This window comes from Pristis pectinata, chromosome 17, assembly GCF_009764475.1.
Source record: "Pristis pectinata isolate sPriPec2 chromosome 17, sPriPec2.1.pri, whole genome shotgun sequence".
In the NCBI taxonomy this organism is placed as follows: Eukaryota; Metazoa; Chordata; class Chondrichthyes; order Rhinopristiformes; family Pristidae; genus Pristis; species Pristis pectinata.
The window spans coordinates 24,248,327-24,273,567 of record NC_067421.1 but is presented as its reverse complement, the minus strand read 5'-3'; the positions used below and the strand labels follow the sequence as shown (position 1 = coordinate 24,273,567).

The 25,241-nt window shown below is 39.0% G+C and overlaps 1 protein-coding gene across 1 annotated transcript in view; it reads left to right on the top strand.

Moving 5' to 3' along the window:
• setd1ba (SET domain containing 1B, histone lysine methyltransferase a) overlaps window positions 1–17,657 on the top strand; it is a 110,875-nt gene extending 93,218 nt beyond the window's left edge. The window contains exons 12-19 of the mRNA XM_052032357.1: window positions 889–958; window positions 1,767–2,045; window positions 3,993–5,651; window positions 8,036–8,199; window positions 9,854–9,991; window positions 10,822–10,941; window positions 14,305–14,442; window positions 15,316–17,657. Of these exons, the coding sequence (XP_051888317.1) occupies window positions 889–958; window positions 1,767–2,045; window positions 3,993–5,651; window positions 8,036–8,199; window positions 9,854–9,991; window positions 10,822–10,941; window positions 14,305–14,442; window positions 15,316–15,489 (2,742 nt within the window). The 3' untranslated portion in view covers window positions 15,490–17,657. The remainder of the gene's footprint in view (window positions 1–888; window positions 959–1,766; window positions 2,046–3,992; window positions 5,652–8,035; window positions 8,200–9,853; window positions 9,992–10,821; window positions 10,942–14,304; window positions 14,443–15,315) is intronic.
• The last annotated feature ends 7,584 nt before the right edge of the window (window positions 17,658–25,241 follow it).

Below are 25,241 nucleotides of genomic sequence, written 5' to 3'. Positions count from 1 at the left end.
GAAAGTTAGTTTAAATTGCAGAGAAATTGGGGAAGGGATGGATTGGACAGAGGGAATACGTCTGGTAGGGTGAGGCCATGGTTGCCAGGGGGATAAGTTGCAGAAGTTGGGTTAATGGAGGCAGTTGAAAAGCGGAAAAAATGGAACAAAACCGATGAGATGAGGGCAATTAAAGTGTGAGAATACAGATTAAGGAACATGAAGGTGTGTGAAATGCAGAGCTGATGGACATGCTTAGCAAGTCAGGCTGTGCTAATGGAGATAGAAAAACTGAGCCAATGTCACAGATGGATATGTTACAACAGAAATGGCCAATTCTGACACAGACAGGGACAGGTACCTGAAGTTGCAGAATTCAATTTTAAGTCAGGAAGGCTGCAATGCGCCCAGATGGAAGATGAGATTCTGGTCCTCAAGCTTCCCTTGGGCATTATTATGACAAGGCAGAGGCCAGATAGGTCAGAGTGGGATGGAGAATTAAAGAGGCAGACATGGTACACAATACTGGAGGATGTATTTAAACGCATGATTTCTCCTATGTCTATGGTTGATCAGATCATGACTTTTCCATATGTTCTGCTATTCTTTCCTTCTAACCTTTTTCTAATAATAGATTTATGGCTAACTGGCCTACAGTTACTTGCTTTTTGTCTCCAATCCTTTTTAAATAAGGTTAACACATTGCTAGTTTTCCAATTCAGCATTATAACTGTGCCAATGTAATGTCATTATGGTATTAAACAGATGTTTGATCTAAATACTATTAAGTAATCCTAAATTATACAACCACCTTTGTTCCAGAGCTCTGCTTTTGTTCTCAGTGGATTACTGTAGATTTTTTTTGCTATTGGTTATTGGAATGAAGTAAATTTTACTGAACATTTTCAGGAGGAAGATGGTGAAGATGAAGAAGCAGATGCTGAGACCAGTGAAAAGGAGGGGTTAGATTCTGAAGAAGGTGAGATCTTGCTCAGGGGTGAACTAGCAGCTGCTGATAGGTGACATTGAATAGGAGTAAACAGTTTGAATCTATCTGAGTTTAACTTCATGTGTCACTCTACATATTAGGAAAATCAGAGAAGGCAGTGCAAAAAGGCATTGGCAACTTGTAGTTCCTAAGATGTGCACAGCTGTATAAAAAGTTTATGAGTACATTGTAGAATTCAAGAAATACTTTCTTCCAATTTGAGTGTCTGGTGTGAGTCAGTGGGCAGTCAGAATGTCCATGATTGACATCCTTGTATAATCAGCCTGAAGGTATGTTTTGAATGTGTGGATTAATACTGTACCGTTATTGGGCTGGATCTCACTAGACCTGGCTATTCTATCAATACATCTATTAATAATGTACCTACTATTAATACATGCCTACCGTTACCTGGACCAGCTCTGGAGAGCCAATCCTGCTGGCCCAAGATGCCTTCTAGTCAAGTAGTGAGGCCTCAGCAGCATCTAGCCCTCAGGTGCCATGGTATCATTACCCCATCCCAGCAATGCCTGAGTGCTATCAACAGAAAGCAAAGCTGACGTTCAGAGAATGTAAATCTGGGACTACCTTCAATATGAATCACCAAACGCTGGTAGTTGCAAAGATTCAACCCATTAATTTTCTCTCTTTGTTAAAGTTGCAATGAATTAGACCCCCTTACTGTTGCTCAAAATGTGTTGCATGTTGTGATTATTGTACCACCAATGGCCTTTTCATTTCCTGCTGACTTCAAGTATTGGATGTTGCAAATAACATTTAGTGATTGCTACATTTGCAGATGAAGTGATCAGTGTTGCATCATCAAAAGTGGAGGTGGAATACTCTGATGATAGTGATGAGTCCTCAGAATATGAATCTAGCTCAGAAGAGGAGGAGGAGGAGGAAGAGGAGGAGAAGGAAAAAGCACCACTATTACAAGAGACTGCAATAGAAACAGAAGCAGCAGCCCACAAAGTGGAGGAGGTCGTTGAAGTCCTGAGTGAGAGTATTACAGAGGAAGCTCCTCCAGAAACGGAGCCAGTTGTAAAATCTGCTCCATCACCAGAGAGAATTCCGGGTAAGATCACAGCATTTAATTATGAAAAGAAATCAGACTCTGCTTTTTTTTTTGTAAATCCTACTGTTTCAACACTGTAAATATACATCCTCAGATTTCATGAGCTAGAAATTCTTCACAAACTGAAGAAGGTGGTATGTGGTTGGGTAGTTGGGGGTTGGTGGGAGGGTGGTGATGCCCATGCCAGCTTAGTGTAAGGCCCTGAGGCTCTGGTATTCTACTGAACATGACTACAGTTGAAGGTGTGGTATGTGGTGGAACAGGCCTTCAAACACAAAGAGCTTTCTGAATGGGGGATGATTGGGACGTGGGAGATGAATAGCTGGTTATGAGGAGAGGATTGGTGGAACCGGAGGTGGTTGAAAGGCTCAGGGATGATCAGGTGATTTGGGGAGATGGTGAGGATGGTGATTTGTTGATGATGTGTGGTGGGCTTTGAGCTGAGGAGATGAGCAGGGTAGTCTTGGAAAGAAGTTTTGGGGCTGCTGGGAGGAAATGAGGGTGGCTGAGATATTCTGGAGGGGTCAGAAAAAAGTGTCAGTAGGTGGGTAGGGAGAAATCTAGTAGCCACCAAGTTGTGAATAGGGAGGTGAGTGGGTTGAACACAAATGATCAAAAGATAAATAAAGATTGATGCCTCAGGCTCCCTGGTGGCAACCCAGGCAGAGTCGGACTCTTTAACAAATACTGGATCAGACCTTGACTCTCCATTGCTTGAGGCCCACAGCCCCATCTGCGCACAACATTGTGTTTGTGGTAGAATTTCATGCGAGTCAAGTCAACCACGCAGTATACTTAACAAGCTTATTAATCTCAGTGGGTCCATTCCTCACACTCTGAGTATGCAGTGTATTAAATACTGCTTCTGGTTTAGACAAAATTCATTATAATAATTTTTAGGCTAGTTAAAGTTACTAAGGAACATTAATTTTGGCCCTTCATTATGTGGCTGACAATGCTTTCACTCTTATTAGCTGTACTATGCTACTGTTAAAATTAGATTCTCCTGTGTTAGTGTTTGTGATGCAATATAGAGTTGAACCCAAAATGTTAATTTCCCTTTCCCTAATTTTATATATTTTCAAAAGTATATTCTTGACAATATATTAGATTGACATTAAAGTACATCTGTCAACAATTTTTGAACCCAACTTGTATACCTGAACTCCCAAACCCTTAACTAGTACTACCATCCCTTAAGAACTTTGGATAAGAAATAGTAAAACATCACATCATCAAAATTTTAAAAGGACTTCAACCAAATTGTCCCCTTCTGTCCTCAGTCCCCAGACTCCTCCTCCCCAGGCCACCCCTTCAGACAATCTCGCTATTCCCAGGCCACCCCATCCCTCTCTTCCACAATCCCCCTCACCATCCCCCCAACCTCATTTTTCTCTCTTGCTTTCTGCTTCTCTCTCTTGCTTCTCCTCTCTCGCTTCTCTACCTCTCTCTTTTTCTCTCTATCTCTCTCCTTCCCCCTCCTCTTTTGCTTTGGAAGCAAGGATGTTCCTTCTAGAAATAAGACAGTCAGCTGGAAATTTTGAAGGTGTATTCTGATTAAGGAGGGTTTTGATAGGATACCTGGGGCAAAACTATTTCCACAGGCATTGTGGTCAATAATCATAGAACACATTTTAAAGTAATTGGCAAAAAAAGTCAGCAATGAGAATGTTTGTTTTTGCCAGGTGAGTTGTTATAATCTGAAATACACTTGTCTAAAAGGGTGTTGGAACCAGATTCAACAGTAATCTTAAAGTTGAACTGGATCTCTAATCAAAAAGAAAAATGACACTAATACATCACCTTTTAAAATAGGAATGGTGGGCTGAATGTGCTTTGTGATTTTAAGACGGTGAGAAATAATGGTGGGTAATATTTCTTAGAAATATTTCTGGTTTATAGACTATTTTGATTATATTTTTATTGTCTGAATGATCTTCCTTGTAGCAGAGGAGCCTGATCCAGATATTGAATTGGAACCTGAAGTAACTGAGCTTCCAAAGGTAGACACAACTGATGATGTTGGAATTCCCAGGCCACCTACTCCAACAGGAGCCCTTGCTGCTCTGTCAGTTATTAAAAGCAGTGTTCTCAACAAGTCTGATGATAGTGACTCCGAAATACGTAACAAATTGAAGTTCACCTCATCGACAACAGATGAAGATGATGGTCTTCCACGCACACCTGGCAGAGAAATTTCAATCCATTTTGACGCTGATACTTCGATGTCATCCCTTGCAAAACCACCTATATCCATACCAGCAATTCCTCCAACACCAAGCAAGCAGGAGGTACCTGTAGTTATTAGATCCCCAGTACCTGAGCATGCAGTTTTGGTGAAAACAGCATCTGAAGATGGTCCACCAAGAACTCCTGGGCGAGATTTTGTGGCTGACCCTGTGAAAGGTCTTACAACATCACTGAGCACTGAGACGATTCCACAGACACCAGGTAGTGAAGGGCCATTAACAGGAAACAGTTTGACTCTGAGTTCACCTCACATTCCTGGCAGTCCTTTTACATATCCATCTCAGTCACCTGGTGGAAATTCTGGAGTTCCTCGCACTCCAGGCAGAGATTTCAACTTTGCTGCTTTTCCTGAAGCAAATACTGTGGCTGTATCTCCATTGTTAGCGTCCAAAAAGTCTTCACTGGATGGAGAAAAGGAAAACCTAATGCATAAGGAGCCATCCAGTACTTCCCCATTGATAAGTGTGAATAGTCTGCTATCACCTTCCCTTCCTCTGCCTGTCACATTCATTACTCCTCCTAATTTCCCAATAGAATTGAGGTCATTGCCCGACTCTGCCTTGAGTCCATTAATAAAATCTGCAACAGTGCCAAATAAGGAAAAATTGGAAGAGGGAATCAAACCTGAAGCTGAGAGAGTATTAATTTTGTCAGAACCTGTACCACCTTTGCCTCCTGGCAGTGTTCCAAACCAAAAGGTCCCCCACCACAAAATCGCCTATGCAAAAGAAAAGCATGCATCTCAAGCACCAGTCCCTACTTTTGATTCCCAGTTAAAAGAGGAACCAATGGTTAAAGCGGCCAGTAAGACATGGCCTCCTCTGCAGGCTAGCACAATTGAAGCTGATACTAAAGACCTTGGTTGTCCGCGGGTTGATGATCACTTTGGTCTGAAAGACCCAGCAGCCGTTACATTAGACTTCAGGGAGGAAAGTGTTGTGAATTACACTGAAACGCTTGGGGACTCTAGAAGCAAAAAACAGCTAAAAGAATCTGACAGGTTCATTTCAAAAGAACTGCAGACAAAGATCAAGGTTGAAGATGAGGACAATGAAGATGAAGAATATGAAGATGAAAAACAAGAAAAAGCTAAATTTAAAGAACGATGGACTCGAAGGCCTAGGAAAAAATACGATGAGTGGAATGATGATATACCGTCATCTGATTCCTCTCCACCTAGGTCACTATTTAAACCCCGCTCTGAATTTGAGGAGATGACCATTTTGTATGACATATGGAATGAAGGAATGGATGAGGAAGATATTAAATTCATGAAAATTACGTATGATAGAATGCTTCTGCAGGACAATTGCATGGACTGTCTAAATGACACACTTTGGGTCCATCATCCTTATATCCTTTCAGATTATTATGCTTACCTATGATGAAACAGTTTAACTTGAACATGGCTCTTTTGTCTTTGAGACAAGAGTTGTAAATGCATTGCATATCATTGAAAATAACATCTGATTCTTACAATTCTTTGTGTTGGTGATAGATGGAAGAGAAAATCAATGAAAAATAATTGATAATTCACATTCTGGCTCAAGAGGTTATTGCCTGACTCTGTTATATGCTATGCGAATATGAATAATGTGACTACCTACCCAAAAAATGTCAACTACTGATTTTATTTTAAATTCGCTAATCATTAACCTCTGGGTATTCCAGTACTGGTGGTTTTGGTACCCTACTCAGCTAAACCTTGGGTACCCACTTTGAAGTTCCATATCCAGTTCCTGAGATCCACATACCAGCTTCCAAGCATTGCAGCAGCATTTCAACAACCCCTCTCTACTGCCTTCAGGAATCAAATCCACTCCTGCTCATTTAAAGAGCTCCTCAAAATAATGCTAGATCCTCAAACTCCGTTCTAGAGCAAGGCACCAACTCCCACCCCTCACCCCCGCCCTATCTGTGCTGATAAAACAGTATTTCTATTTCTTGTGGATTGAATAAACATCATGAACCTAAATTTATGAAACTCTGAGTAACCGTGAGCAATGCCCCAGGCAATTTGCTAATGTTACCAAAAATTAGGCAAAATCTTCAGGCTTCATTATTTCATTAGATATTTTATATCAATGTTTATAACCAAAACCTTCACAATAGGGTTACCTGTTTCTAAGCATATTAATAATTATAATAAGGAAACCCAATCTAAACTTTCCACATTTCATAGGGAAAGTGATGTGTTGGCATTTCACTGTCATTAATTATTCAGATTGTTTATAAATGCTTTTTTAAATTTAATTTTTTTAACCCTACCTATGATCAAAATATGTTTTGAGCAAACAAAGCATTTAATGTCTTGTAATAGTTCAATTATCTACCGAATTGTCACCTGTGTCATTTACCCTTTTGTTATTGGTCTTACTTGAAGCCCTCCACTTCTGATTACCCCAAAATGCAGGTTAAAGCCAGAAGTTGGATTCCTCTGTCCAATATTTGTGCAATGTTTCTCAGAATGAATTCAAAGCTAGCCAAACAATAAATAGCTCAGTCGCTGACAAAATCAATTCAAAGTGAAATGAAGAAATGTTGGAGATGAAATTTATATTTTAAAATGCTACTACCAGTGAATGTTAGAGAGGAAAATAGCTTTTTGTGACTTCATAATTGCAGTTCATATTGATATTATAAAATCTGGAAATGTGCTAAATGACACATCTCACACACTTTATCCTTTCTTAATCTAAGTTGATTTGGTTTGAAATTGATCTGTGAAAGCAAATAAAAATAATTTTAATTATCACCTATTTTCTAGCATTATGTGAAAATGTAAACATTTTTAATTACAAAGAGAAACTGGAACAGAAAAGATTAGGAGAGACTAGACCTGAAGAGAAATGGTGAACATTTCAGAAAACAGCTTTCTGTTTCCAGTTACCAATCAGTAAACACAAAATGTAATGTTTGCAGAGACCTTTTTGGGAAGTTACGAGTCCGTACAGCATGTCTTTGAGCACATCCCTTTTCACTTGGTGTTGCAGCCAAAGTACCCACACCACCCCCCCCCCCCCCCGCCCCCCCACCAATGACTTGCACTCCTACATTCTATCCCTCCTCCTCTGATCCGCAATGGTTGTGATGCCAGACCAAAGACTCCCCCTGCAATGCCAATCACTTAAAAAAAATTCTAATGGCAAGTGCTCCGGTGGTTCTTAAGTAAATGGTGATCCACTATTACAGTCAGCTTCCTAACATTACCAAAATCCAACACCAGACCAAGTACTAGTAAACTCCATTCTACAATGCACTGCTGCTAATTTTCAGAAATTCAGAAATAATAAAGGTTTATGAGTTTCACAGAACTGAAGCCACTGAATTTTATTTCCAAAGGTCCAGTAAAATCCCTGGAATAAAATTAATAGAAATGGTATTTGACATTCAGTTACTGTAAATCAGCCAGGTGATGTTTTTACCCCCAGATGGTGCAAACATTCCTAATGATATAAAAAGGTATTCTTTGACTCTTAATGAGCCTTGTCATTGTAATATGCAGTACAAATGTAATGTTCTTGTGAAACATTCCTAATTATGTTTTTTTAAACAATCTTCAAAGAAAATTACTTTTTTCAATTATTTTTTACTTTGAGATTACTTGATCCTTATTTTTATCTTGAAAGAAGATTGTGGGTAAAGCTCACTGCTTTTAACTACAGTAGTTTGGTTATAAAGTTACCATTATTTGATTATCTAGAAACAAGTCAAAACATTTCCTTAACACTTTGCACATACCAATACTTTTACTGTTAAGAAGAAGAAAAAGGAAGATGGAATGAGGGAGCACATCACTGGCTGTGCCCGGAGTGAAGGTTATTACAAAATCAGTAAGAAGGACAAAGCAAAATACCTCAACATCAGTGGCACGTTAGCTGATGAGCCACCAGCTGACACACAAGTAAGATTACTGTGTAGAGAAGATATTGTAGGGTAAATTTGAAATTGGGTTTCTGATTACTAAATACTTGTTGATAGTTGGGGGCATGAATGATATACGGCCAGATAATGTTGAATTCTGAAGCCACTTTAAAACTTGTGTCACTCTGCTTTTATGTGGATAGACGAAGATTTTCTAACATTCTTTGCTTTTATTTGGGTGTTGAATATGCCCCAGCTAAGCTGACCAACACAATACATAATACAAATAGAACTAAATGAATATGCAATCTTTAAGTTAGTTTTATTGTTCTGCAGTCAGTTGGATGAAGGGAAAAAGATAACTGCAATTTTTTTGCAGCCAGATTTGTATATGTTGTGTAGTTTTCATGTCTTTAGAGATTTTCATTTCCTTGTTAATATTTACATTTTGATATGTATTTAGTTTTCCAATGTCTTTAGAAGAATAAATAATAGTTTACTAGACTTAATGGACAGCAGTAATTAGAGCTTTATAGAATTCCTAAATAAAATCCTCACAACCTATTCGTAACAAACAACTTGCTCAACATGTCGTTTACAATTGTGCTGTTTATTGGACAAAGGAAGCTGATGGGACCCATGACATGCCTTGTATTTTTCCAAAGTTATTTTAGACTTGATTCCCAAGTAAGGCTGTCTCATGGTCATATAAATAAGTGTATTCAATTAAGCTCTGTGTTATTGAGGTTGTATGTTGTGCAGTTTTGTTTTAAATTGTGTCCCTTAATGTGTTGTAACCAAGGAAAGTGGAATTTTGTGGCAAAAATAAAGCGTTTTGTGAGGAGAAAATGGGAAATGTTGCAAACTTGCAATAGTGATCTCTGTTGCTGAATCTGAGGGGCATTTTTCTCTCACTAGTAATTAGTCATGTTCCTCCTTGTGTATTTCACGGAGCCATTATTCCCCGCTTTTTTGCTCTTTGCCATTACTCTGTGGAATCCTAACTCCACCACAGGATGCGTGTGGGAATTACTAATGTTGCTAACCAGTTTCAAGGTTTTATACTTGGTTGCGTGGAATAGTGATCAATCCCCTAGGCCATTAGGACTAGAGAAGAGCTAGAAAAATAAATGAGTTTGGATAGATTGCCCTCCTTCCCAGGGCACCAATGCTCAAGACAAGAGGGCATGGCTTTAAGGTTATGGGTGGGAGGTTCAGGGGAGATGTCAGGGGGAGGTTTTTCACCCAGAGAGTGGTTGGTGCATAGAATGCACTGCCTGGGGTGGTGGTGGAGGCTGATACATTGGACAGGTTCAAGAGTTTGTTGGATAGGCATATGGAGGAATGTGAGATAGAGGGATATGCAGGAGGAAAGGGTCAGATAGTGTGAAGGTGGTCTGATGGACGGCACAACATGGTGGGCCGAAGGGCCTGTTTTGTGCTGTATGGTTCTATGGTTCTAGATCCACATTTTTACATGTCACCTGTTTATTCTGGTGACTTGTGCATGCAGACCAGATTGCCTGTGAAGTGTAATATCACAAGGCATTGAACAGTGATGATTTATATAATGACCAGAAACACATTTTGATGACTAATTATCAAAGCTTTTCATCTATAATAATGACAGTTTAAAAAAAAGTGTTGTACATGATAATTACAGCAGTATCAATAAGACATTCTACTTCACACAGGGAATGAGTATTCCAGCCCAACCTCATGCTTCCACTCGAGCAGGCTCAGAGAGGCGGTCGGAGCAGCGCAGACTCCTGTCATCCTTCATGGGTGGCTTACCGGCAGACAGTGATCTACTTAAATTTAATCAGCTGAAGGTTTGTGGATTCACTTCCATTTATTCTGACTACAGCTTCTACAGTTTTTTTGCCCCCCTTATCTAGGACTTTAAACACAACAGTAATTTTCTCTGTCACTGGATGTACTCATTTTTGGTAAGACAAGACCTGTTTTGTTCTGGTGTGAACTTATTTAAGCTGCTTGGATCATTTGCTGAAATTTTTTAAGCTACAAGATCATTTGCTAAAAATTATGGGTAGCTAACGCAATGAAAAATCTAGACTAATGTTTGAAGCATATAAAAGTAATCAACGTGTATTCTCTTTCCTTTACATCTTTCTGTTGAAGGCTTTCAATTATTTTGCTCGGATATAGTTTCATGGGAACTGAATGTCCACAGGTTAAGCAGAGAATTCTATTTTCACCTATTGGTGGTGATCAGATAGCACTCTTGACTAGAAATCTTTCCACCCACCTCCCCTCACTAATACCTGCCACTGTCCTGACTGAAAACCCCTAATTTTGCATAAAATGAGCATTGATTTGGAGCCTCCCAAGTCTTTGTGTTTATTAACCATCATTGTCTTATCCTGCTGAGTCAATTTTGAAGCTTCTGAATTTTTCCAGTTCCTTTCCCTCAGAACATGGATTTGCATGGTGTAAAAGGAAAAAAATAATTTAAAAAAAACAAATAATCAAGGAGTTTGTTCATTTATTTGACTTTTAATGTCTTAACTTTTTGAAGGACTAAATAGTAAATATGGCCACAGTCTGTAAACACCCATGCTTTAATCATTTATCCATGTAGCAGGCCAGATGATTTTATGTTGAGAAACCTATTTTCACTTCAACTTCTGTTTCTGTGCAGTTCCGTAGGAAGAAGCTGAGATTCTCTAAAAGTCATATCCACGAATGGGGACTTTTTGCTATGGAGCCCATTGCAGCGGATGAGATGGTCATTGAATATGTTGGACAAAATATCCGACAGGTAACAGCCAGTTGCTGCTTATTCTTTGGTTTATTTTTGTGCCTTTGCTCAGGGAGGGAATTTGAGAGCTGAGGGCACAGGCAGCTAAAGGCACTATCAGCAGTGATGGAGTGATTAGGATCAGAGATGTGCAAAGATCAGATTTAAAGGAGCACAGAGATATTGGGTTTATAGCACTGGAGGAGGATATAGATTGTAGCTGTAGGGGGATTTGAGAAAAAGTATGAGAATTTAACGCCAAACTATTGTGAGACTGGGAACTAAAGGTGAAGAGTGATCAGGATTCGGGTAGAATGTTTTGAATGAGTTCAGGTGGAAGGCAAGAGGCTAGGTGGGCAAGTATCAGAAAAGTGCGGGTGAGGTTCCTGCAATAGATGAGCAGAGGCAGGCAGGGACGGGTGTTTTTGGTGATTATGATGGTGATTTTGGTGATGATGCAGCCAGGAGCTTACTTTAGTGTCATATAGGATAGCAAGGTTGTGAATGAGTTAGTTCAGCCTCACAAAGTGACCAGTTAAAGGGATAGTGTTGGTAGCCAGGGAACAGAGCTTGTGGTGAGGACTAAAGATTATGGCCTAGAAATATTTCTGTGAGTTTGATGTGAAGCCCCTGGATTCTGATATTCTAACTCACAATTCTATTGCACGTGAGGCCCAAGATGTTGTGCATAGTAGAGTAGGTTTTAAAGGCATAAACTCAAACAAAGGTAATTCCTTTCAACACTCCCATTAACCTGTCAGGTTTAGATTGTGGAGTAAATGAGTTGGGCACTAGCTGCAGGGGATAGTGGTGAGGAGTTGATCAGTAGGGAAAACTGGTTGAGTATGGAGAGAGTCTTAATGGGATCCTGATGGAGAGAGACGATGCTGTGGAAACAGTTGGATCATCAAGGAGACAGTTAGTGTTGGAGTGGGGGTGGAGGGCTATAGTGATGTTGGGAATGTGGATTACGGATACCTGGGAGTACTGGCAGAGTGTAGGGAATGGGAGCAATCTTTAATAACATTAAGGTAATAACCTATGTGGAAGTGATTCGGGTAAAGTCAGGCTTTTCCAAGTAGTAATTTTTCAGATGATACAAAAGTTGGTGATTGTGGATAATGAAGAAGGTTATCTAAGGCTACAGTTGGATATAGATCAGATGGAAAGTTGGACAGAGTTGGCAGATGGAGTTTAATTCCAACATGTGTGAGATGGTGCATTTTGGGAAGTCAATTATGGATGGGACATGTACTGTAAATGGTGGGCCACTAAGGAATGTTGATGAACAGAGGGGCCTTGGGGATCAAATCCATAGTTCACTGAAAGTAGCAACACAGATAGATAGGGTGGTGAAGAAGGCTAATGGCATTCTTGCCTTCATACGTTGGGGCAAAGAATATAAGAACTAGAACATTATGTTATAACTTTACAAAATGCTGGTTAGATCGAACTTGGAGTATTGTGTGCCTTTCTGGTTGCCACACTATAGGAAGGATGTGATTGTGCTGGAGAGAATGTGGAGGAGATTCACCGGGATGTTGCTTGCATTGAAGGACTTTAGTTACAGGGAGAGATTGGACAGGCTGGGCTTGTTTTCCCTGGAGTGAAGGAGACTGAAGAGTAAACTGATATAGGTATATAAAATTATAAGAGGCATAGATAGGGTAGATAGTTAGAATCTTTATCCCATAGTAGGGAGTATCAAAAACTAGAGGGCATAGCTTTTAAGGTGAGAGGAATGAGTTTTAAAGGGGAGCTTTTTATGCAGAGAATGGTTGCTATGTAGAATTTGCTGCCTGTTGTGACTGACTAAACTGAGCCACACAGAAGCTGGAGCTGGGAGATATAAAAGGTCTTATTCAACACAGCAGATCTTCTGCAGAGAATCTAGTTCTCCTCTCCCGACACAATGTTTTATACTTTTTGACAAGACAATAAACAATTAAACACAGTTTCAATGGCTATAATGACCTACGTTAACATTTTGAATGTAGACAGGTAACTTTGCAGAATTACATATTTACAATGGTAGCACATCCCAACCAGCAGAACCGCTTTGAATATTCAAACACTGGTGGCAATGATTTGAGCACAAACTCCAGACACCCAAAATATACCTCTTTGTTACAGTGTTGAGGGATGGCTCCCTGAATATACAACTAGCCAGAATAGTAAGTGACAAAACAAACCTGTCCTGAACTGCGCATTAGGTGGCAGGGATACACCTTTAACAATGCGTTAATACAGGAGATGGCCACTTAACACCTTCCCTGATCTCATCCTGAATATTTCAATGACCACAGATTAACATGAACATTCATCTTGTCTTCCCCTATGTAGTTTCAATGGTACAGAGTCAGAATGTCCCACCCCCAATGATTGGTTTCGATGGCCTTAAAAGTATCAGTTGAAGTTAAATTGTGAACAGGTTTTATTTCCTAAAGATTAGTTCTCATTTTAATTAATATCCGCTATCCATAATTTCAAAACTCCACAATAACCCCTAACACTGGAGGTAATGGAATCAGATAACATTAATATGTTTGAGAAGCTTTCAAACATGTACTTGAATAGGCAAGCCATAGAAAGCTGGGGACCAAATGTGGGCAGATGGGATTAGTGTGGATGGATAAAAAGATTAGCATGGACACGGTGCTGAACGACTCTATGACCCTATTATGTCAGCGACCAGGTTGAGGCATAAACCTGCTTAAGAGTTTAAATCCTCAGGACACACCAGAAATCAGAAATGATGGTGAAGGGACCAGGAAGATGCATCATTTTGGGTGTTGACTGAACTGAATGAATAGGATGGGAGGGCAGGACTTCCCACATGGACAATGAAATTGCAACTGACCCCTATGATTTTGAAGGAAGATCCATTCCTTTGTTCATTAGTTCCTTCACTGTGGCTGGGACAAAATCCTGCAGCTCTGTCCCTAACAGCATTATGGGTATACCCACACCTCAAAGACTGAAGTGGATCAAGAAGGCAGCTCACCACCACCTTCTCAAGTGCATCACGATATATAAAAAGTTGCACTTGAAACATAGAAATAATATTCTATTTGATAACCAGTGTATAAAATTAATTGCTACCTTGTAAAAGGTTGTGTTGAAGTTTTTATAGGATCTGCTTGATTTGCTATTTTTTTAAGAAAAACCAACAAAATAAAATTGGGCTGATGATTATTGCGGTAGATAACTGTATTATCCTGGCCTTGACCACTAGATGGGCCATTTCAGTTATTTTGTTAAATAATTTAGATGTAGATTACATTCATTGACTTTGCAGGTTATCTACAAAATCTGGTTGTGGTCTTTGTACATTGAATATGGGATGAAAATTCCATTAATTTGTTTGATCTTATTTCCCTTCAGGTTATTGCAGACATGCGAGAAAAGCGGTATGAAGATGAGGGAATTGGAAGTAGCTATATGTTCAGGGTAGACCATGATTCCATTATAGATGCCACAAAATGTGGCAATTTTGCCAGATTTATCAACCACAGTTGCAATGTAAGTATTTATATTGGGTAGATTTTTTTTTAACATTTTATCATTTTACCAAAAGAGCACTGCTTGTGTTAGTTTGAACTGAGTAGATGTTATAAGGCATAAACTGTATCAAATCATTGTAATTTGTTAACTGTAAGCTCTGGCAAACTTTGAAATCTATACAAAAATGCCAGGAATATTGATCAGGCCAGCAGCACCTAGAATTTGCTGAGGTGATGATGGGCAGGATCTTCCTGGAGCTGGCCAGCTAGCTGGATTTACTGCCTGCAGTTTCAGCCCAATCTTACCTGGGCCAGATACAGAGATAAACAGGTAGGAGGGTCTCGGTACTGACTTGGCCTCAGGCAGTGGACCAACCGGAACATCCCACACAGATTTTGACCGAAAAACAAAATTGGCAACAGAGCTTGTAATGTGTCAAAAGCTGTAATTGACTGTAACCGTTTTAAAATGTTTTGAACATCAGAGTCATTTAAAAAGTATTAAAATTGATGAATATTTACTATGAAAAAAATGTATATCAAAAGAAAGCTCTAAGCTGCTGACAGCTAAAACTGGAGCTGCTTTTCTGAGAAACTGGAACCTATGATTTACTTAGGAGGCATGCAAGTCTGAGCTCAAGTTAATTTTTAACTGAACAACACATCAAAGGTCAGCCTAATTTATTTTTATACATGAATGCTTAATATAACAAAGATTTACTCAAATCATTAACGGATATCCTTTACACATTCAGAGAATAGCGAGTTGACTTCCATTAAGGAAATATAAATGCTAGCCCTAAAGATGTCTTGGACACAGAAAGAAATAAACTCTATTGCCAAGGGATTGGACTGATGTACCTAATTATGATTTCCTGTTCTCTATTATCAGCCTAATTGCTATGCTAAAGTCATCACAGTGGAATCGCAAAAGAAGATAGTGATTTATTCCAAGCAACAAATAAATGTGAATGAGGAGATCACATATGACTACAAATTCCCCATTGAAGATGTGAAAATCCCATGTCTGTGTGGTGCAGAACACTGTAGAGGAACCCTCAATTGAAAGGGTCTAGACAGAGATGCTCCATTTGAGAGCAGTAACCGAGATGTGGTTGCACTTGCCAAACCAACAATTCGCACTTCTGCTGAACCTAAGGCTAAAATGCACAATGAGTGTTGGGACTGCATTTAGGATTCAGGTGCTCTTCCTCTGGAAAGAAAGGTGTTTACCACTTTGTGTCACAGTTAACTAGTATAATACTAGTTCCTCTTCCCCAGGTCCATGCAGTAGAGCAAAGGACCTCACTCTTCCTTCTGCCTAAGTGAATGCTGCTACTTTTTCTTTTTTCTTTTCTTTACATTAAAATAAACAGAAAATGGGAAGAAGTGGCCATTGAATACTTGAAAAGGTTTATGGTTTGCAACTCAAATTACATTTCTACGAAGGTAATTAAAGTAGTTGATGGGAATTTGTGGCCTCAACAGTAGCATCACGTGCATCCAGTCTAAGTTTGGTGCTTTTACTTTTGAAATGCTTTATTCCCCTTTCCTCTACAAATTTTGATTATAATAATTTTGCAACTTGTAGATACGCTGGCTTAGCTTTTTTTTTATTTTTGTGCTAATGCACTAGGGTTTGGCCTATGGAGGCTTTGTGCACTATTCGCTTTTAGACTTGCACGTGACTTTTGGTATTCACTTTCTCTGTACAAAATTCCAGGGTTTTTTTGTGCTGTAGTGGGTATCCCTAACCAGGAGAGTGTTCTTCCTGTTGTTTATATTGTACAAAGTAATTTCTATCTACAAGAAAAAAAATAAAAAAAAACTTTCTAACCTCTGACAGAATTTTCACAACAAATTTCATTTATAATTTTTTTGTGAAGTTTTCAGGGATCATTTCGAACATGTAAACATTTTAAAAACAAACAACAAAAAATTTTTGAGATCAATTTGCATCTTGTACATAGTGCACCCAGGTTTCTCCTCTCGGAACATTGTTTCTTGTAGAAACATATCCTGTCAAATAAAAAGAATTTTGCTGGTTCCTTTGTACTTCAAAAGCTTGTAAATAATTTATTAAGAAAGTGAATATTGTAATTTGAGTTGTTAAAATACAGCTCTAACTAGAGGAGGCAAATTTAAAAAAAATGTTTAACAATGAGCTGGTAGCAATTTTTTCAGCTTGTGTCAAGCTTTGTATCATGTAAATTCTGTATAAATATTACCTCTATCAATTACCTAGATTTATTGGAAGCATTAAGGAATACAGTGAAAATGTTAAAAGGTCAGGCTTTTTCATCTCTGATACCTACTGTGCAAATTGTATTTATTTGGAGGAAGAAAGGAGTGTACAGAAATTAGGAAAAATGGCATCTCTTGTATGTGTGTTAGCCAAGCATAAACTGGATATCAAAAGTTTTTTTTTCCTCAATATTCATTATAATATTTTCTCAAACACTGTAAGGGACATGGTACCTAATAAAGGGTTATTATTTAAAAACTAGCTCATTTGCTTGTTTTTTTCCTAAAATTGTATAGATTCTATTATTTTAACCCTTTCACTCATGGATGCCACGTTACCAGATTTCATTCAGTTGCTTTCTAGACCATATATTCTTGTTAACCAATGTATGTAGAATAGCTGTCTGATCATCACTATTTAATCATTCGAGCACAAATAAGTTATAATTTCTGATTGAACATTACCAGCAAAAGAAATATATATTTATTCATAAACCTATGATGTTTCTGTAGCACTCTTGTCTCTTTTTATCAATCTTTAACACTTGACCTAATAAAATTTGTTTATTATTTTGCTGGGAACAAGATGTCCAGTGACTGGTTGTAACTAGGAAGAGGTGTGTGAAAGGGTTATACCTGCAAGGGTTTTTTTCCTCTCCAGGGGAAGTGAGGGTGGGGGAAAACTGGTGAATTTCAGAAGGGTCTATGTGTGAAAAGGTTTGAAAAAGCAAGAAATATACTTGTTAGGTCTAGGGTTTTGTTTTATTATACAGTTTCTGCTTTGGTGATGTAGGGATTACTTTGTGCTTGCAACTTTCCAGGTGGAATCAAATGAATTTGAGTGTTTTGTTTTGTGCAAATAGAAACTGCGTTAAGTGTTTCATTTTGATGAAAGTGAAACTGTTCTGTGGTTGTGTTTTACTTGTAAATATTTCTTCATATTTTTGTGAATTCATTACTATGTAACAATGTATGATAGTACCTTTTATAAAGCAATCCATAAATATACTGACCTTTTCTTACAGATAAACTGGATGTTGTCATTTATTTTGGGGAAAAATCATTTTCCTTACTTTGGGATTTGAGCATTTAGAATTATTTTAATTTGACTTCCATTCTTAATAGCCTCTGGAGTCAGATTCATTAGTAATTTATTTGTAATTTTTGTGTATTTGAGCTGTTTTTCTATTCCCTATGTATGGTAATCAATCCAGGCCTCTTTATCTGTGCATCAATTAGAAGAGCCGTTTTGTGCAATATTGCAAAACCAAATTATGAGGAATTCATAAACATCATTTCACTAATTAAAGTATTTCTATAGATAGAGCAAGAAAAGCAATGAATTCAATCTAAAACAGATTTCAGGGTGGACTCCCATGTGGTACCAGTATGAAAATTCCAGGAAAAAAATACCACATTTGCTTTATGTGATTTTAAACAATTGTTACCTCAGCAACAGGCAGAGACAAAGCCTGAAAGATTCAGTAAAGTGAATCTTGAAATGGAAGCAACCTGAGTAGAGCAATTTGTGAATCGATTCCTATATGATGGTTCAGATTTCATCATGGAATGACAGATCACTGAATTTTATTTGATCAGTAATATTTCACATAGAGGTTAGATTGGATGCTATGTGATTTTTCTGCTTCCAACATTCCATGGCTATATCATACAATTGCAGAATTGGATCTTTCCTCTGCAAGCTGCTATTTTGCTGCATCTTGCACAGGAGGAATATTTCTCTGCTCTTCCCTTCCTCTTGTTAGTAATCAGATTACATTTGCATTGAAAAGAAAATGTTTGTTAACCAACTGCTGTTTTCTCGCCAGTGGGTTTAATTTCCTTGCAGATTTCACAATCAAGTGAACATACATTGGCTCTCAGGCCCAGGCGTATTTGGGTCAATTATTACCCGTCACTCTTATGCAGACAAATACTGACAGCCAGATCCTGCCAACAATGAGTTAGCTTATCAGTGTATTTGATTTGCTTTTGGGTAGAGTTCATTGCCTTTTTGAAAAGTACCTGAACGAAAAAAATTGCAGTGGGGGGGAAGAGGGCAGTGGAGTGGGACTAACTGGCACAGATGTCGTCGAAGGACATCAGTGAAGCAGATGGGTTTTTAACAGGAGCTCAGCAGTTTCATGGTGATATTTAGTGATGATGTTTTTGATTTATTCTAGTTCATTTAATAAATTCTGTCCTGGTGAAATTTGAACTCCTGTCTCAGGACCATTAGTACAGGCCTCTGGATTATAAACCCTGAAATATAATCACTATTGCTCTACCCCATATTTTGTATTTAAATGTTATCAATCAAAGTATGACAGAGAGATGTGACACAAAGAAATACATCAGATGCACTCTTTTAGTCTTTGCTCAAGGTAGCTCTTGGGATATGAATGCAGGTGTCACTTTGTGGTTGGGAATTGTGTGTGTGTTCTTTCTGTAGTTTAGTTTGTGTGTGCTCTTGTGCCTTGGTCTATGTTGTGCTTCTGGTCATAAGGCTTGCAGTTTCTCCCTCCTGGCATCATATTTGCACAAGCATGATTTTTTTGGGGGGTCAGAGAGAGTGAAATATCAGCTTATGTAGAGAAGGCCAAGGTTGCATTATTGCAGCATATCTTCTAATGAGTTGTTGGCATGTACAGCCTTTCCACATCAGAAGACAGACAAATAAGTGAGCCTGGAGATATGAGAGATTGCAGGTGCTGGAATCTGGAGTGAAATACAAACTGCTGGAGGAACTCAGTGGGCAAGGCAGCATCTGTGGAGGCAGAGGGATGGTTGCAGTTTTGGGTTGAGACCCTGCATCGGGACTCAGACGTATACATACTAATGTATTTCCCCAAATTACTCACTGTGTCCCTAAGCCTCTAATACATCACTCCTTGCACCAATTTACCTTGGAGGTGCATCCATTCTTCTCTGTCCGTCTAATTCCATTCCTTCCCATCGGTCCAATCACCATGACCTCATGGTGATTGTCACAATGTCACAATCCTCAATCACAAAATTTCTCCATTCATTCACTCCCTGCCTTGCTTCTCACTCTGGTCCATCCTCCCCCTTGTTCTAGAAACAAAGAGCACAGGATGCGGGGTGGGGGGGGGGGGGGGTTTGAAGCAGACAATTGGGGTGACCCTGCAGTTACCTCACAACCAGGGCTTCAAATCCGACAGCTCTGGAATTTAAGGCACATATTAGAATGAGAATGGGGAAGGGGTTTCCCACTCTCAGGTCCCCTCCCACCTGCAGAGGAGGAGGCATCAGAGGCTGCGCTTCACTGGGGAGTCCCAGGTCATCCTCAGAACACAATGACTCGCAGTTTATCTTCATTTTGGCGCAATTCACATACTGAATTTGACGATCCTACATTCCCGAGGCGTTTGCTCCGCGTGTTTGGGGTGTGCACATCTTGAGTTATTTTCCAAAACGTCGTTGCTTTAACTATATATATAAAATCCTACACACGAATCAAATTCAACCCCGCTCTCGGTCTGGGTGGAAGGAGGATCTGTCCGGTTTTCTAAACTGGGATTCTCTCCTCACCCAGAGTTTACATAAATTAATGTTTAGCCCCGGACCAGCCCGGAGTTTGCATCAATCAGTATCCCGGCCTTGTGGAAGGAGAGCCGGGGTGGGGAGCAGCCAGAGGCAGTGGCGGTGGGGATGCAACGTGCGGTGCTGGTGACCGGGGCGAGTCGCGGGCTGGACCAGGACCTGGAGCTGGAGCTGATCTGCCAGCTGGGCCGAGCTGAGCGGCCGCCGCGTTACCTGTTCGCCGCCTGCAGGGAGCCCGGGGGAGAGTGGGTGGCTTCGGCAGATTAAACTTGTTCAATGAGGTGAATCCACAGCACTTCTCCGGTTACTATGCGAATTACTGTGGCTGTAAAAACCTTCACCTAAACACTAGAGATTACAAAGGCTGTAATTAATACCCCAGCACCTTTTCTGTCACTGGCAGGTGTCCCGCCACGTTGCCTAAGGTACCTGCTGTGACAGATCTGAGCGCTGCTCTGAAGCTTACAAGGGGAAGGAGATGGTTGCTCAAAGAATAAAGCAGTGGGTACACTTATCTGAAGGAACAAAGAATGTTATTTTCATAGAGGGGCTCTGCCATTAAGAATGAGCTAGTCAGGCACTTCAGCAACTCCCCCTGTGGAATTAGTGAATGCCTCAAGAACCTTCAGCTCACTCCAACTGGAACCAACATGTAATGGATATCAGTGCCTGCACCCCAACTCTAGAAGCCATGGATTAGGCCAAGGAGAACTTTGACTCCAGTCTTGGAATAAATAAACCCTGGTCTGCATTCCCGAGGGAAAATAATTGATCCTCCTGGGAAACTTCAACCCTAGATGAGAAAAGACCCAACTGATTGGCAAGGATGGAGTAGGGGAGGCTAACTCTGAAGTCCTCCTGACAGACATGACTGGGAGTGCCTCGTCATAACCAACACCTGTTTCAACGGAAAGATGAGGACAAGACCTCATACCAATTCCTCTTGTTTAGTCATTGGCATTGGTTACATTATATTATTGTCTCAACGAAAAACTGCAGGGATGACTGTTGGACTGATCACTACCTAATTTACCCTGGAGGGTGTTGGAACTGCACTGGAACAGTTTGGCCAGAACCATGGTTACTTCTGGTGCACATCTTCAGCACTACAACTGGGAGGTTGTTAGGACTCTTAATCTTTACAATTTCCAATTTTTCAGCTATTTTTTAATATTATGTTGGATGCTCATGGAGTCAACTCCTCCACTGATTAAGGCATTGATTGTGAGAATGCCCAGCCCTACTTCTCCAATTTAGCATCCATCTGTAATTCTGCTTTGGCCCCTAGGTATGTCAACTGCTGTTCCTGGCTTGCTCTTCAACACCTCATTGGACCAGGATTGAACCCTAGCTTGATGGCAATATTATTATGAAGCTGACGTTGGGTGATGTGGTTACAGATTGTGGTAGATTTCCATCCTGTTGCCACTGATAGTCCAAAGTACCCCTTTGATGCCCAGATTTGAGCTATTGGAGCATTTTTTATTAGTGCCACAAAATTCATTGAAGGATGATGTCAGAGGGTGGATTGGTCTTTAACTTTATAATAATTGTGCAGTGTCATTTCTACCAAAACTTTTTTAATTTATGTTTATTACGCAGTTATGGCTCAAATCCTTTATCTATTTCTGCTTTTGAGTTTAGCTACTCCCATTCTATAAACATACTGGAAAATAATTATTTGCTGATTAAACCCTTAGGAAACATTATTCACTTTAATGCAGTATATATTTAAGGACCTAAACTGGCTTGAATCTGCTGTACTGATCACCAGAGGGTTAGTAACCACAGTGCATTGTCTCCCAGTAAATCAAACCACAAGGAGTGATTCATTCTTTCCCAACAAATGCAGTTTGGTTGGTCATTTGCAATGTATCTACTGTCTGAACATTTTGACATGTTTCATGGAATATAGAGTCCTCAAACTGCTAGGGAACAAACAATGCACTTGAGGGATTTAATTACTAAAATTGACTGTGCAGTTTTATTGGCATAGTGGGATAATTAACTAAAATGAGTACAAGCTAGACAGGAATGCCACGCATGTGTGTTTACAAACAGTGGATGTATCATTTTTGAAGAATCATTAAAGTGGTCCAATTGGGATCAGCGGTCTTAAATAAAAAATATATGCAGGAATAAAAAAATGCTTACTGAAAATAATAAAAGTGAATAATGTAGTCTTTGCACTTAAATAATATTAATTGGGAATATACTAATTAACTGAAAATAAAACAATATGTCTATAGCATGTGAGCCACACAGATCTTAAAATGCAAAATCTCAGCAGGTGTAAGACTTTGTGATGCAGGCACTTATGGAAATCTTTCCAAATTTTCTTCTTCCATGTGCCAATTAGTATAGTATTATGTATTCATCAAATGCTTTTGGATGATAACATAACCAACTTTTTCTTCTGATCCATGTGTCTGCTCCATAGGACCTAAACAACCTTGCAAAATGTTTCTCAAATGTAAAAACACTTAAGATGGGTAAATGATAATAAATACTACAGTAATTTTCGTTAAGATTATCCTGAATTCATTTCAGAAATTCAGCTTGCTAATTATATCAAGTACTTCATGTAATTTGCCTTTTCATACAATTAATAAATTAATTGGATTTATAAAGTTGGGCTTCAGAATTTGCATTTTCTGATGTACACAATCTGAGTTAATTCATAGTCCCTGTACTATTGGGAGAATTTATTGAAACCATTAGATGAAAGATTGTGAAGAACGGACTTCTGCCAATATGAATTTTGTTATATAAACATTCGTTTTATTTCCATCAATAATTACTTCAAAACACCAAATAGTCATGCAGTGAATGAATTGTCTCAAAGAAATTAATATAATAAATTGTGATTTAATCTTCCTTACTCTTGGTTTCTTTTGTTTAATTATCATTTTTTGGAAAAGAATTTCATGTCCCTCCAGTTTGATCTGATGAGAAACTCGCAATAACTTTTGGCTAGAAATTCTTTCATGGACAGAGTTATTTCCCAAGGCATACGCCCACCATTATGTATCCTGTAGAATATATAAGTTGCCCTTTAGATGTCACTTTTTGTTCCATGTGCAAAACAATTATATAGAAACCAGTAAATTAACTCTGACCTGGAGCCAAATTCCAAAATCCCTTCACCAAGCTGAAGAGTGAGGGAATTGTGTTTATTAAATAACTTTTGCGACAGATCTTAACTCCTTCCAACAGCAGTCAAGAAGTTAAATTGCAGAGGTGGGTTTACTGCCTCATTTGCTGTTTGCCGCCTCTATAATGTGGGCGGCTTATGCAATGTGTTTGGCTCAAATGGGAAACTTTGTAAATTCATTCATAGTGGGGCCCTGCAAAATATAATGGATCCTGATGCCATTTCAACAGCATCCTGGATAGAGCATCAGTTGTTAGCAGGTGTCAAAAGATGAATATGAGACCAGCCTGCATTCCCCACCCTCCCCACCAGTTTACCTTTCACCCAACTGTTGGCTCCTAAGCCTTGTAACATTTTAATAGCAACCTGCATTGGGAAGTCTCCTTGAAGCACCATCTTGCCACTGTCATGTTTATGAGACTGACCCTCAAAATGGGCCAGGCTGTTTATGTCAGGCTGTTGGCCCAGCTAGTGCCCAATAGTTAAAAACCACTCCTGAGACTTTGTAGGGTTAAAAGAAACATTATTCCTCAGCAAAATCCTAAAATGTGTCCATGGTAAATAGCAAATCAAATGAAGTGGTATCGGCAAAGCCATGGGAGATTAAATTAAAAATAGTTTCCAGCATGCTTTTCCTATCTTGCATTCTCCATGTGTCATATTTGATATATTTTCTCACATTTATTATTCCTAAAACAGCTACAAATCAGAAGTTGTATCATTGTTAAGTGATCAAAATCTTGTGAAGACACAGCACTTGCTCGAGAAAGTTTTCGAAAAAGCTTATGTTTGGTTTCCGAATAAAATTTAAATGTCCAGGTTTCAAATTAAGGTTTAGAATATCATTCTTTTATCCAAGGTATTCACAATTTGGTTCCATGAATTATTAATAGGAGGTCCCTTCTCCTACTGCACTATAAATGGTAGAACATTATGCATGATGAAAGCCCCCCTCATATAAATAATTCAGGGGTCTGACCGGGATGTTTTTATATTTAAGAGAAAACATGGGAATGAATAACATGTTTTTTTTATTTGTTCTGTGGGACAAGTCATTTTTACTAAATCTGGCAAAAGTTTAAATAGTCTAATTCTTTGCTATACAGTATATTCCAGATATATATTTGATATATCATAGATATTCTTCAGATATTATTACCTGTGTGGTAGTTGGTTCTTGCTACCTGATGAGGAATCCTTGATTATCCTCAGTCATCAGAAAAGAGTCTTTATGCACTCTTCTGTAGTCATAGCTTTTCATCCCCATTACCTAAATGAAACAGTTTAAACAAACATTTTGAGGCTCAAAATGTTTGTTTATTTTATTTGTTAGCAACAGTAGAAACTTAATTAAAGTTCAAAGCTTGAATGATGTAGATAAGCAAGATCCCAAGGGTGAATCTCAATCCATGCCCAATTAGCATATTGCAGCTGCAAGAGAGACAGGCTACAAATCAGAGTATCCCAATGCAAGTGAAGGGGGAATTGTTAAGTTCTGCTGCTTTCGAGATCCAGAATGGAAGTGCATCAGGCTGATATCACTTGAGACATTTGTTTAGAGGTTTGTGCAATGATAATGTCTACTTGACTGAAGTATCCAAGGGTTGCAATGACAATGGAATTATATCCATCCAAGGAGCCAAGAAAAGGAGAACATTGGTTGAGGAAAAGTACTTTTTGAGACTTGCAGAGCTTGTAGCACATTTTTACTTCAGCTTATATGTGTTAAGTGTACTTTCAACCCAAACATTCAACATTCAGAACAACCCCAGTGTTAGAAAAAGTTTAGTAGTGTCCTAAACTGTAACATGATGGGAGTTACCTTTAACCTGGAAAAATAAGTATATATGTGCAAT